General features: G+C 40.5%; 1 protein-coding gene across 4 annotated transcripts in view; it reads right to left on the reverse strand.

The window, feature by feature from the left end:
* The window catches only part of Arid1b (AT-rich interaction domain 1B), a 413,649-nt gene that overhangs the window by 360,760 nt on the left and 39,845 nt on the right, over window positions 1–13,044 (reverse strand). For all 4 annotated transcript variants that reach the window (XM_071612881.1, XM_027939394.3, XM_027939393.3 and 1 more), the window contains exon 2: window positions 7,827–8,021. In XM_071612881.1, the coding sequence (XP_071468982.1) occupies window positions 7,827–8,021 (195 nt within the window). The remainder of the gene's footprint in view (window positions 1–7,826; window positions 8,022–13,044) is intronic.

Raw genomic sequence — 13,044 nt, forward strand, 5'->3', positions numbered from 1 at the left:
TTCTAATACTACCTAAAATATGCCCTTAAGATTCACATCTCAAAAATAAAACTATAATAGAAATGCTTACAGATATTTTATGTGGAAGTCTATATATGTAGAACACATAGTAGAAACCATATTATGACAAAAGAGTACAAACTTCCCAGCAGAGAATGGGCACCTCATGCTGTGTATCATCTTCAGGACACCCAGAATAATGTAATGCTCCAGGAAAAGCAAGAGTATCCACATAAACTTCCTAATACAAAAGCAGCTTTCCAAACTAAAGGTGAAATCATCTCACGTTTTCTCATTAAACCTTCAAGTACAGTCTGATCTTGTCTTGTCTTTCTTTCTTTCAGGAAAAGAGCTAATTATTTAAAAATCAGTATTTAACTCAAAATGTGAGCTCCATTCTGGGTATCCTGAAGATGGTACACAGCATTCAGCCCCACAAACAATGCTACACTAAATGCTTCAAATATGTTTAGATCCAAGCACTATATAAAAGGTAAATAAAACCAGTTAAGAATTCTAGAAATTTAAACTTTAAGGAACAAATAAAACTTAGCATATCTACAAATCTTTAAAAAAATATATTTTCTTGGTACAAAACTCCAACTACAGGGAACTTTGGCATCAAAGCTAGTGGCATCTGTTATCTTCTTGGAAGCAGAAATGTGAGGTGTAAATGTGTTTTGTTTGTAAACCTTAAATACCTTCCTGTTCACTGATGAATAACGGAAGAAACCAAGACAAAATGTGGCCAACAAAAGGCTATTATTTATACAAATGTGCCATCAACGGAAAGGACTCCAAACATTTCAGGTGCACAGGCAAAACTGTTTGGCTCCAAGTCTCTCAGTAGACAGCAGAGATTCCTGCAAATGCTGTAAATAACATAGCTAATGAAATCTCACAGCATTTCGCTATTTTAATGGTCAAAATAATCACCTTCATTTCATTTGTATACACCTGAAATATATTTAATTACACAAGAATGCCACCATCATAGGAACACTGTGTTTTATATACACGAGTATGAGCACATGTGCACATAGACACAGGTGGGTATCTCAGTGAATACAGAAACTATCAAAAAATTAAGAGTCTGAAAGGAAAACAGATACTTAGCACTCCTCCTCCTCCCCCCAGGCCAAGCCAGTCTTCCTTCTCATCCTGTGACACTCCATCCTATTCCCTCAAAACAGGAGGGCTAAGCTCTTTTTTAGATGAAACCAAAATTTAGTCCTGACTACTGGCTTCATGTTTATGATTCAGAAATTGAGTCTAAAACAGACATTTCATGCCAAAATACTGATATTTTTAGGTCTAACTGGACTTTCCTCTCTCCAATCACCCTTACTTTTCAGAGATATTGTTCTCAAAACATGATTTGAATTACATTCAAAAGAAAACCACTTTTCCCAGAATAGACCAAAAACATAAAATAACACAGGTGAGAATCCTAGAAATTGTTCAGGCACCTTAATAACCCCAAAGAAAACATTTATTTTAGCCAAACAATTGTGATGTTCGTCTCCTTTTAAGAAATATCCGCTGCCAAAACAAACATTTGCATTGGAAGAAGTGTTTTGGCTGTGAAGATGGTACCAAATAAAATGCTTATGTTCTGAAATAAATATTTCACTCAAAAATCAGCAAAGACAGGCGTGGTAGCACACACCTGTAGCACACACCCAGCAACTCAAGAGGCTTAAGCAGGAGGATCGCAGGTTCAAAGCCAGCCTTATCAACTTAATGAAGTGCTAAGCAACTTAGCAAGAACCTGTCTCAAAATTGAAAAGGGCTGGGGATGTGCCTCAGGTTGAGTGCCCCTGGGTTCAATCCCTGGTGCCAAGGGAAAAAAAAAAACATACACACACAGCAAAGATACAACCAAAGGGTACAGAAGAAAAGTTACAGACACACACTAGAATACCTACTGCTTTTAAAAGTCCTCTTCAAAATATGAATGGTCAAAAAATACAAGGAAAAAAATGTTAAACATCTCTAGCAATTAAGAGAAATGCAATTAAAACTACAGTGAGATTCCATCTCACTCCAGTCAGAATGGCAATTATCAAGAATACAAGTAAGGGGCTGGGGATGTGGCTCAAGCGGTAGCGCACTCGCCTGGAACGCGTGCGGCCCGGGTTCGATCCTCAGCACCACATACAAACAAAGATGTTGTGTCCGCCGATAACTAAAAAATAAATATTAAAATTGTCTCTCTCTCTCCCTCTCTCTTAAAAAAAAAGAAGAATACAAGTAACAAAAAAATGTTGGTGAGGATATGGGAGGAAAGGTATGCTTATACATTGCTGGTGGGACTGCAAACTGGTGCAACCATTATGGAAAGCAGTATGGAGATTCCTCAGAAAACTTGGAATGGAACCACCATATGATCCACTTATCCCACTCCTTAGTCTATACCCAAAGGATTTAAAATCAGAATACTAGAGTGGTGCAGCCACATCAATGTTTATAGCAGCTTAATTCATAAGAGCCAAGCTATGGAACCAAACTAGGTGGCCTTCAACAAATGAATAAAGAAAATGTGGTATATATACACATATATATGGAATATTACTCGGCCATAAGTAAAAATGAAATCACGGCATTTGCTGGTAAGTGGACAGATGGGAGAATATCATGCTAAATGAAATAAGCCAGTTCCAAAAAAAACCCAAAGACTGACATTCTCTCTGATACCTGGATGCTAACTGACAACAAGGGAGTTCAATCCCTGGTGCCAAGAAAAAAAAACAAAACACACACACACACAGCAAAGACACAGCCAAAGGGTACAGAAGAAAAATTACAGACACACACTAGAATACCTACTGCTTTTAAAAGTCCTCCGGGGAGGGGAAGAAGAGAAGTCCACTGGATTAGACAAAGGGAAGGGAGGAAGAGGGAATGGAGAGGACAGTAGAATTCATCAGACATGACTTTCCTAGCCTTGTATTTGAATACACAACCAGGGTAACTCCACATCGTGTATAACCAAAAGAATAGGATCCTAATTAGAATAAGCTATACTCCATGTAGGTGCAACATGCCAACATACATTCTACTGTCATGTATATCTAAAAAGAACAAATACAATAAAATAAATTTTTTTAAAGTACTCTTCAAAAGAACTTGTTTTTAATTCAGTTTTTACTTTAACTTAAAGTACTAAGTTCAGATGAGTCATCATAAAAAAAATAACTAACGTCTACTTAATTTTGTCACTTTCAACAATGACCATATTCCATGTTTTGTTGTAAAGGTCTTCACAATACAGATTGTTTTACAAACTAAAAATGTCACAGTTTCCTGTGATGAACCACCCATGAACTTACGTGTCTGGTTTTGATTTCTTTCACTTTCCCCATTTTATAATTCCAACAGGCACCATACTATCAGACCTCAACAACAAGGAAGAGCAGTGAAAAACGCCAACCCCAAACTCAAGACCTCAAGGAAGAGCTCAGACTGCACCACTGAAACCAGTTGGGGACACACACACACACACACACACACCCCTTCTATAGCCTACTTTTTCTGAGTGTTATTTTACATAAAATTCTTCTTTGCAAGTTGGTAAGGGTCTATGTACAGTACACATTTATGATCACAGATGACAAGAAAAATGAAAAAAGCACTTGTTTATCCATATCCCTGTCAGTAAAGACTACCTCTATGTCTATAAATTAAAAACTCAAAAGAGTCAAATTCCAGCAACTTTAAGGATTAAACATCTGTGTAGCTATGCACTAGATGAAGTCAACCAATGTGCTTCTGCTAACCATCCCCAGGTTTGAATTCCGGGAGCCTGGAGGCAGAACATTCTCCACAGAGGCATAGAAAATTCATTTCCCCTCTCAACTCAATAAAAACCCAAGTAGACTAGTTTTTAGGGAACCGTGCAAGACTAATCTGTTTAGGCATGTATTTGCCTGATGAGAGAGAGAAACAGCAAGTAAAAGACCACAAATCTAGTTCCAGTTAATACAGACTAAAACAATATACTATTATCACGTCATGCTTCAACGACCCAGGCATGAGTTTATTTCAAAAATAAAATTATCACCATATAAATCAAAATTCACCAAGTTAATACTAAAATCAAACACTCGGTGGCCAGTTCTTCCTGACCCTCAGAGACAAAAAATAAACAGAGATCAAATCCATGCTAAATTTCACAAAACCGCTGCAGTTTTTTTTTTTTTTTTTCCAACAGAATACTTATTTAAAATTCCTATCACAGGAATGGAATGCCAGCCAGGAATCAAACTGTGACCCCTGAGCCAAAGAAAACTTACCACTCAGCTGGTAAGTGGGCAACTCAATTTACAAACTTGAATTCCTGCATTTTAATCCTTTGCAAAAATATATGAGCAATATTAAATGAGCTGGATTCAGCTCATTAGAGGTTCACAAACCAAACACAGAAAGCTTTGGAAGGCATCCAAAGCAAAGTCATGCCTAGGTGGTGATGTCCACTCGATAAATATTCAATGTCATAATTATCGTCCAACTCTTTCCCTCAAGAACATTAGTAGCCATAACTACAATAATGCTCATCCAATTATATTAATCCTTGGAGAAGAAGGATAGAACCAGCAGCCAATCAGTGATAGGACCTTGTCTGTGGACACATTCATAATTTCCAAAATTTACTAACAGAAACTCCATTGAATTCCTCAAAGAACACAGGCTAAAACTAACAAAATTAAATGCGAGTGAGTTCTCTAATAACCTTTGCTCAACCTTGCTCATTAATTTCTTCCCATTTCAAATCTACTAAGGTCACATGGATTTGGACTTGCTATTATAAAAGCTGTATGTCTTCTTTAAAATATTGCACACATTCAAAAATGTATACCCAGTTTAGTCTTTTAAATTTCAAAACAAAATATTGTGTTTCAGAACTATTATAACTACATGAAAGGGTGAAAAAGCAGCACAGATTATTTAGATCCTAGATTATGATCAATTCAATCTGAAAGCTGGGCATTACTGCACCAGGATAGTTTCTTATCAGATCCACTATTTTCCTTTCATTATCAGAAAGATCTGAGTATTTCTTTCTGGTCAGCAGAGTAAAATACCTGATATAAAACCTCAATTAAAATTAAGATTTGTTGTAAAGGTATTCATAATATGGATCTTTCTACAAACTAAAAAATTCATGCTTTCCCATTATAAACCACTTTTGGACTTAGCGCTCTCATTTTGCTTTTTTTTAGAGAGAGAGAATTTTTTAATATTTATTTTTTAGTTTTCGGTGGACACAACATCTTTGTATGAGGTGCTGAGGATCGAACCCGGGCCCCATGCATGCCAGGCGAGCGCACTATAGCTTGAGCCACATCCCCAGCCCTCTCATTTTGCTTTTTATTTACTCATTTATTTTCACTTTACCACTTAGCTGAATCCTCCTCCCTTTTTTCCTTTTCTTTTCTTTTTTTTTAAGAGGGGATGGTGGTTGTGGCTCAGTGGTAGAGCGCTTGCCTCGAATGTGTGAGGCACTGGTTTGATTCCCAGCACCACATATAAATAAAAAATAAAGGTCCATCAACAATAAAATGAATAAAATTTTTTTAAAAAAAGGACAGGGTCTCACTAAGTTGCTAAAGCTGGGCCTCAAACTTGCAATCCTCCTGCCTCAACCTCCCAAGTTGCTAGACTACAGGGGTACACCACCACAACTGGCTCATTTTGCTTTCCTTCTCTTTCCCATTTTATAATTCCAGATCAACTATTTGCTGAAATACTAGGATAATCGTCATCAATTTGCCCCTTCTAATAAATCTAAAAGTTGTTTGATTATTAAAATATAAAAGTCAGAATTGTTAAATGAAACCAAGAAGCTAAGACAAATGAGACTGCTCTATGTATCTGTGTAGGTCCTCTATGTTTGGAAATAATAAAAAGAAATTTCCTAATAATCATGCTTCACACACTCCATTTGTGTGACTCTGACTGTAATTCTGCAAACTAAGCCAAGGTCTCAAACTTCTAAAAAGGACTTTGAAAACAACTTTCCAAGGCCACATCAGGGGAAGTGGTGGAAAAAGAAGGCACAGACTCAAGAGGGACAGGGGAGTAGGCACTGTCCGGCAGCCCTGCCACTCCTCACAACCCTCCGCCTCTTCCCCACCCCTCCCCAGCCACCCCAGTGGCCAGAGGCTACACAGAACTGTCAATCCCAGTACAAACAGCTGTTGGCTTCTTCCCCTCACAAAAAGGCAAAGTAGCTCTAAATTAAAACAGGAGTTGGGGGGCTGCAGAGACATGGAAACCCAATCACTTTTCACATTTACAAATTACCTCCCTCTCACAATTAGCAAGCACAACTAAGGACTTTGATTCCAAGAAACAAAATATTACTGAAAGAAAGTAATAATGTCAAGAAAATTAAGAGTACAGTTCAGTATGCAACTGAATTGACAGTCAGCATTCCCAGTAACTGATTTTTAATAACTGCCGAGTGAAATCTTCAAACAATAACTACAGGTTGTTTAAGGAATCAACAGCTAGGACTCCGGAGACTCAGCTCCTTTTATCTTCCTCCATAAAGATAAAGAGGAAAGACACTACTCAGCCTTAAAGGGAAGGCTGGGAGGCAACTTACTGGTGAACTTTTAGTATCCAGCCCTGGACCACTTGAAGTCTGAGACACCTTCCTCCACACCCACTTTAGAGAGAAAACTAGTTCGGTCCAGCCTTTCTCCCCCTGCCCCCAGCAGATTTTTGATCAAATACAGGGAAGCATGTCCTGAGAGGAAGGGTGTCAAGCCCTGGAATGGGTTCCAGGCAGCCTCCTGGAATGCCCCAATCTGGACAGCAAAACCCCAAGGGTATCAGCCTCCCCACTCCCTGGGGGCACCAGGCACAGCACAGCAATTTGGAAATACCCCTTTCTGGGGTTCCTAGAAACTAAATACCCTGACAAGTTTGAATCTAATTTAGTCTTTTCCCAATTTCATGCTCCTCGGACCAACATAATAAGGAGTATCAGAGAGGCTGGAGGTTTAGATTGCCAGGTGACTGGTCATTTATCTTAACTTCATTTGATTCTGGAGAAAAATGCAAAAATTAGATCTTTTGCTGTAAAACTCATTAAGATCTAAGACAACAGATCAAATCCTCATATGAAATACAGAAACCTTTTTTAAAAGTTATACAGGAAATGCTTTATTAAGAAATAAAAAAAATTAAGCTGGCAATATCTTCATGGACAAGACCTTTTGAATTTCTTGAAAGGTCACCAGAAGGAAATCTGTTCACAGCTCTGAATTTGACACAGTCTGACCTCAGAAATGTAAGAATGCCAAGTTTACTTTATAGAGCTCAGATCTATATAATTTTCTGAAAAATTATGATGCAGTCCACCTTTCAAATACAATCAGCACTACTGGCCTTCTACAAAACCGGGATTTTTGTCTACTTTGTTGTATAAAGTTCAACATTACAAGAACTTGATTTTAAAGGTCAAGATAAATTAATGATTTTTACTGTTTCATCAAGAATGATAACTAAAAGAGCAGGGAGCTGTGGCGCACTCCTGTAACCCCAGCAGCTGGGGAGGCTGAGGCAGGAGGATAGTGAATTCAAAGCAAGCATCGGCAATGGTGAGGTACTAAGCAACTCAGCGAGAGTCAGCCTAAATAAAATGCAAAATAGGGCTGGGGATGTGGCTCAGTGCCCCTGAGTTCAATCCCTGGTACAAAAAAAAAAAAAAAAAAAAAATCAATGAAATGCCCCCTAATTCTCTTAACACCAATCTCAGGTTGACAACAAAAGACAAAGAGCAAAAAAGAGAGGCAGGGAGAAAAACCAGCACCCACCTGCTGCTGTGGGTACTGCAGGGCTCCCAGGGCCCCTGGGGCCCGGCCCTGCATGCCAAGGGGGTACCGCTGTGCGCCGGGAGGACCGTAGGAGCCTCCTGGGTACGGGCTGCTCTGCTGCGCCTGGGAATGAGGGTTGCTGCTCATCCCATACAACTGGGGCCTCTTCATCACCATTGGATCCATTGGACTCCCCTGTGAAGAATAAGCAGAGAATAAAGGTTATTCATTTACTGTTTATCACAAATGCAGAAGGTTTTGTTGTGTATTTAACACATGTGTTTAAAACACTACTGTCCTAATTTTTTAAATTTTGAAAATATTTTTAAAAATGACCTGACAGAAATGCAGAAGAACATTAAGAAAACATCCTGAGGGCTAATAATCGCACCCCCCCTCCCAACTTTTAGGAAAGTTTTAACAATTAAGAGTGATCAGGAGTAAATAATACAATTTAAGATTTTTACATCCTAAGCATCTAAAATTCTATTGTGCACATAGAAAATGAACATAACAGCTAACCCCACTCGGCTCCTTTTAACTTACTAGTAGTAAGGGCAAAGGATAAGATGATTTAGCAACACTTTAGGACTTCAAAGTGTCCTTACAACAAGGATATTTTTTAGACCTGAGCCTGCTGGTCCTGATGAAGCATTAGTGCATCAAGAGTGTTCATTAAAAAGTGAAAGGTCAGATTTTAGATAATACAAAATGTCTAGGATAAAATTTTTCAAAGATCACCAGTAGTTGCAGACTATGAGTCATAAGCCACCTTCCCTGTTCAAGCAAGCATCTTACCAAACATAATCAGCTCAAAACTAGATTCCAGATTTTATTTTTGGTCTGGTGAGTCAGTCCTAGCCTCAGGGCCAAGGCCATCAGGGAGGGTCAGGAGTCAGGCTCAGCAGAGCCTTCTCGCCCAGGGCACAGGCAGGGCTGAGCAGCGCAGGGAATCCCTGGCCCAGGGCTACCAAGGCCAGCCGCCAGCTGCACAGACTCTTCCATCCAAGATCTGACACAGATCCCTACACAACTCTAAGGACATGGGGACTCTCAGGAAGGCTTGACCATTTCCCGGCTGAATGGGAATAACAGGTTCAAGGTGGGGAGGCGCAGCACCAGCACCGGCTCAGGGACACCAACTGCCTGGAGAAAATGCAAGCAGTCGGAGTCCAAGCAAAGCAGGAAAGTCAGAAGTAGTGGAAGGACACAGAAGCCAGAAAAAGGGTGAGCTTTACAAGCCACTCAGATCACCTCTTCTGAATGAACCACAGAATGCCTTCCCAGAGCACCAGCATTTCCTGCAGGAAGTGGCTGACAGCAGCTCAAAGGGCCTCGTTGGGCTGGGAGGCTGTGGGCCTGACCTGGCAGCTATGAAGAGGACAGGACTAGGACTGGGGAGTGGCAAGGTATCATCTGGTGGGGTGTAGGGAGTGGAAGCCAACTCTGCTTACACATGAAAACTGAGGCTCCAGTGGGAAATCCTGATGAAAACACACAAGTTTGCAGCTTGGGGACCTAAAAAATAAGTTGGGAGGGGCTGGGGCTGGGCTCAGCAGTAGCACACCTGCCTGGCATGTGTGAGGCTCTGGGTTCAATTCTCAGCACCACATAGAAATAAATAAATAAAATAAAGGTCTATCAATAACTAAGAATATTACAAAGAAAATATGTAGGGGAAATCAGCAGGGGTTTTCTCGTTTATTTACAATTATTTCTCCAGGGCAAAGTCAAAAGGTGCACTTGGCACAGAGTAAATGCTTAATAAATACTGGATGAATTAACATCATGAAGCAAGCAAAACCCATTAACTTTATCCAGGAAGACTACGAGAAAAGAAAACAATGGGTGGAGAAATTCATCTTAGAGAACATCACTAATTAAGTAAAAGGGAGGAAAATGAGCCCATAGAGGGAAAAAGAATGGTGAGGAAATGTAGTCAGATTCCAGACAGTGGAGTCACGGGAGAAAAGGCAGTCACACGTGGCAACAAAACACGCTCGTCAATGCACACCTGGGGTCCACTAAGGTGAAGTTATAAAAGCTTTCCCTACTTGACCACAGATACTTCGGGAGCTCAGCAAGGGCATTCTCAATGCAGAGATGAGAACAGAAACTGGAGGTATAAAGAGGGGGGCCCCCGCAGTGAGACCCCACACCCAAGCCAGGAAGCTATGAACTGCCCATTCTGCCCCATTCACTCCTTGCCCCAAAAGGGTGTGTGGCCATTTTCCACTCCTGCATCTTGGTCACCGCTGTTCATTTTAAGGACATGACTGTATGTACTGACTTCAATGATTTTATCAGTGACCATGCTCACTGTGCCGGACACTGGAGGCAGAAACACAAATGGCTTGGGTGGCTGCCTGGGCAACTACCCTGGCTTTTGCTGAAGGAGAGGGGCTTAGACCCTGAGGGAGGGAGAGACCTCCCTGGAGGCAGGCTGCCAAAGGTGCAGCTCACGGGCTCTGCAGGACACACCTGAGCTTGACCTTGAGGGAGGCAGAGGAAGGGTCAGAAGTGACCCACCCAAGTGGACCACGTGAAAGTACACAGGGGCAACGGGTGAGTTGTCCTAGGCCCCACCTCCTCCAAAGAAAAGTTCTGCTCCAAATTCACAATGTCAGCAGCCAAGGAAAGGTCTGTACTTTTAAAACGACGTGGAGGGCAGTGTGTGGTTCTGCTCCAGTGACACTGACTGTTGGCCTCTGATCAGACCCACACGCTGACCTCCCCACGTAACTCCAGAATCCAGGACCCAGAGTTCTCAAAAGATTTTTTAGATTAGAATAGATGCCTGAGAAAAGCAAATCTAATATCCTCCAGATTTTCTTTCAAAAGATGAGACAAAGCTTTTTATGGAGGTGTGAAGCCCAAGACTGAGCTGGTGATTTCAAAACCAGCCTGGGGTATGCGTGGCCTACCAGGAGGCTGAGAGAATTAACATTCCAGGCCCGATGTCCACCACAGGGCCCTGCAGCAGCCCTATCTCCACGTTCAATCTGCAGAGCCCAAAGCAGAGGAAAGGTCTACTATTTCACTTTAAGTAGTGCCAGACCAAACTGACTTAATTAAAGCAGAAATTTTAAGTAGAAAAATGACTGGAATGTCTATATTTTAAGGCTATAGGCAACAGGGCAGCAAATTCATCTTATCAGTGACTAAAACTGTATTGTAATCTCTGTCTCATCTTTGCCAGCAGTTTTCCCAGTCCTGCTTAAAATTCAGTTAATTTGCGCTGTCAAACTGTTAGCTTAACCTGAGATTCCTGAAAATCAAAAGCATGAAATACAGATTATCAATACCTCTCAAAAGGCTTGAAAACAGATACTCCTATACTGCAAATTCTTTCATTTTAACCTTCTCTTATGTTCTATTATTAAATATTTACCCATAATCCACATTCATCCCAATGCATATTCTTACTATTTTTAACATTAAATATGTAGAACTGCAATATCTCGACCCCCCCCACTTTTCACTACTAGCTCTTTAAAACACCAAAAAACAAATCAAATCTAAGCCTTTTCCAGAAATTCAAATGCAAGTTGTTCTTCATATTCACATTTAAACTGAAACAATTTTATATTTTTTATCATCTCTCCTCCTATCGATATATTTTCAGAGGATGACCACTGCATTTCTCATGGAAAATCTATGCTATATCAGATATATCACCCACATTAAGAATGGTCCTAGCCAGACACAAGTGCACGCCTATAATCCCAGCTACTCAAGAGGCTGAGACAAGAGAATCCCAAGTTCAAACCAGCTCCGTGAGCAACTTAGTGAGACTCTGTATCAAAATAAAAAGGCCTAAGTGTGTTAGCTCAGTGGTGGAGCACCCCTAAGCTCAGACCTCAAATATCTATCTAAACAGGTTACTCCCAACATGCATTCCCCAACTGCTGCAGTCTGCATTTAAATTTCATGAAGACAAGAGTTTTGAAGGCCACAGGATACAACACCATTTTCGAAGAGCTCTTGGCCCGAATAGTCTGGTTTTAGTTACTCAGCTTCTACTGCAATCTGATTTTTCCCCCCTTTTAAATATTTTTTTAGTTGTCAATGGACATTTATTTTATTTATTTATATGGGGTGCTGAGAATCGAACCCAGTGCCTCACACATGCCAGGCAAGCACACTGCCACTGAGCCACCACCTCAGCCCCCTAATTTCATTTCCTGATGAGGCCTTCTGGTAATTCCTCTATATTCAAATGAGCTTTTGGACACACATACACATCCTGGCCTGTGTCTCCTTTTGGTGCTAAGTTGTTCCAAGAGCCTCAAATTTCCAACCAAGGAAGAAGTGCAATGCACATTTTAAAAAACATACTTGTGTACAGATTCTAAGCAGACAGGGTAGATTGTTAAATGGGCTCTCAGGGGCAAATCTGGGAATCCAGTTACCTTTTTAAGATTATCCAAGTTAAGCTGGACAAAGTGGCACAAAACCTGTAATCCCAGCAGCTAGGGAGGCTAAGGCAGAAGGATTCCTAGTTCAAAGCCAGCCTCAGCAACTTAACAAGGCCCTAAGCAACTCAGCAAGACCCTGTGTCTAAATAAAATATTTTTAAATGCCTGGGGATATGGCTCAGTGGTTAAGTACCTCTGGGTTCAATTCCCATACAAAAAAAAAAAAGGAAAGATTATCCAAATTAAAGGACAATTTACTTACATACTTCTAATATACTTCAGATACACTTTACACTTTTTATAGTCTTTCAATATCATTCTTTTAGAGTCAAGTTATCTATATAACCATATTGTTCCTAAACAGTGAATTAAGAAGAGTTTATTAAAAATTCCCTTAAGATTTTCTCAGCCCTATTCCTTAAACTACAAATTGAAGAGAGGCTTTGCAAAACTCCACAGAAAGAAGAACTACCACATCTTGTTCTGCAGTTTTATCTGCACATCTGGATTAAACAAGAGCTCACAGAAAGAAACCCCTCTTCCTTTGAATCACTGGGGAAACGCTCCTTTACTGGGAACTAAAGGAAACTTTCGAAGCAATACTCCATTATCTAGAAAACAGGCAAAAATAGCCTCACCTGGTGAGAGTAAATGAGTACTAGAACCAACAGGTATAAAACAGTGTCAAACTCTTTCCAAAGACAACTACTGATGAGCCTCGACACCTTGTTCCCACTGTGGCACCCCTGCTCCAGCGGGCAGGAGCTCCTCACTCGGGCACAAGTCACCAACGTGCTCTG

Source organism: Marmota flaviventris, chromosome 6 (genome assembly GCF_047511675.1).
Source record: "Marmota flaviventris isolate mMarFla1 chromosome 6, mMarFla1.hap1, whole genome shotgun sequence".
NCBI classification, from domain to species: domain Eukaryota; kingdom Metazoa; phylum Chordata; class Mammalia; order Rodentia; family Sciuridae; genus Marmota; species Marmota flaviventris.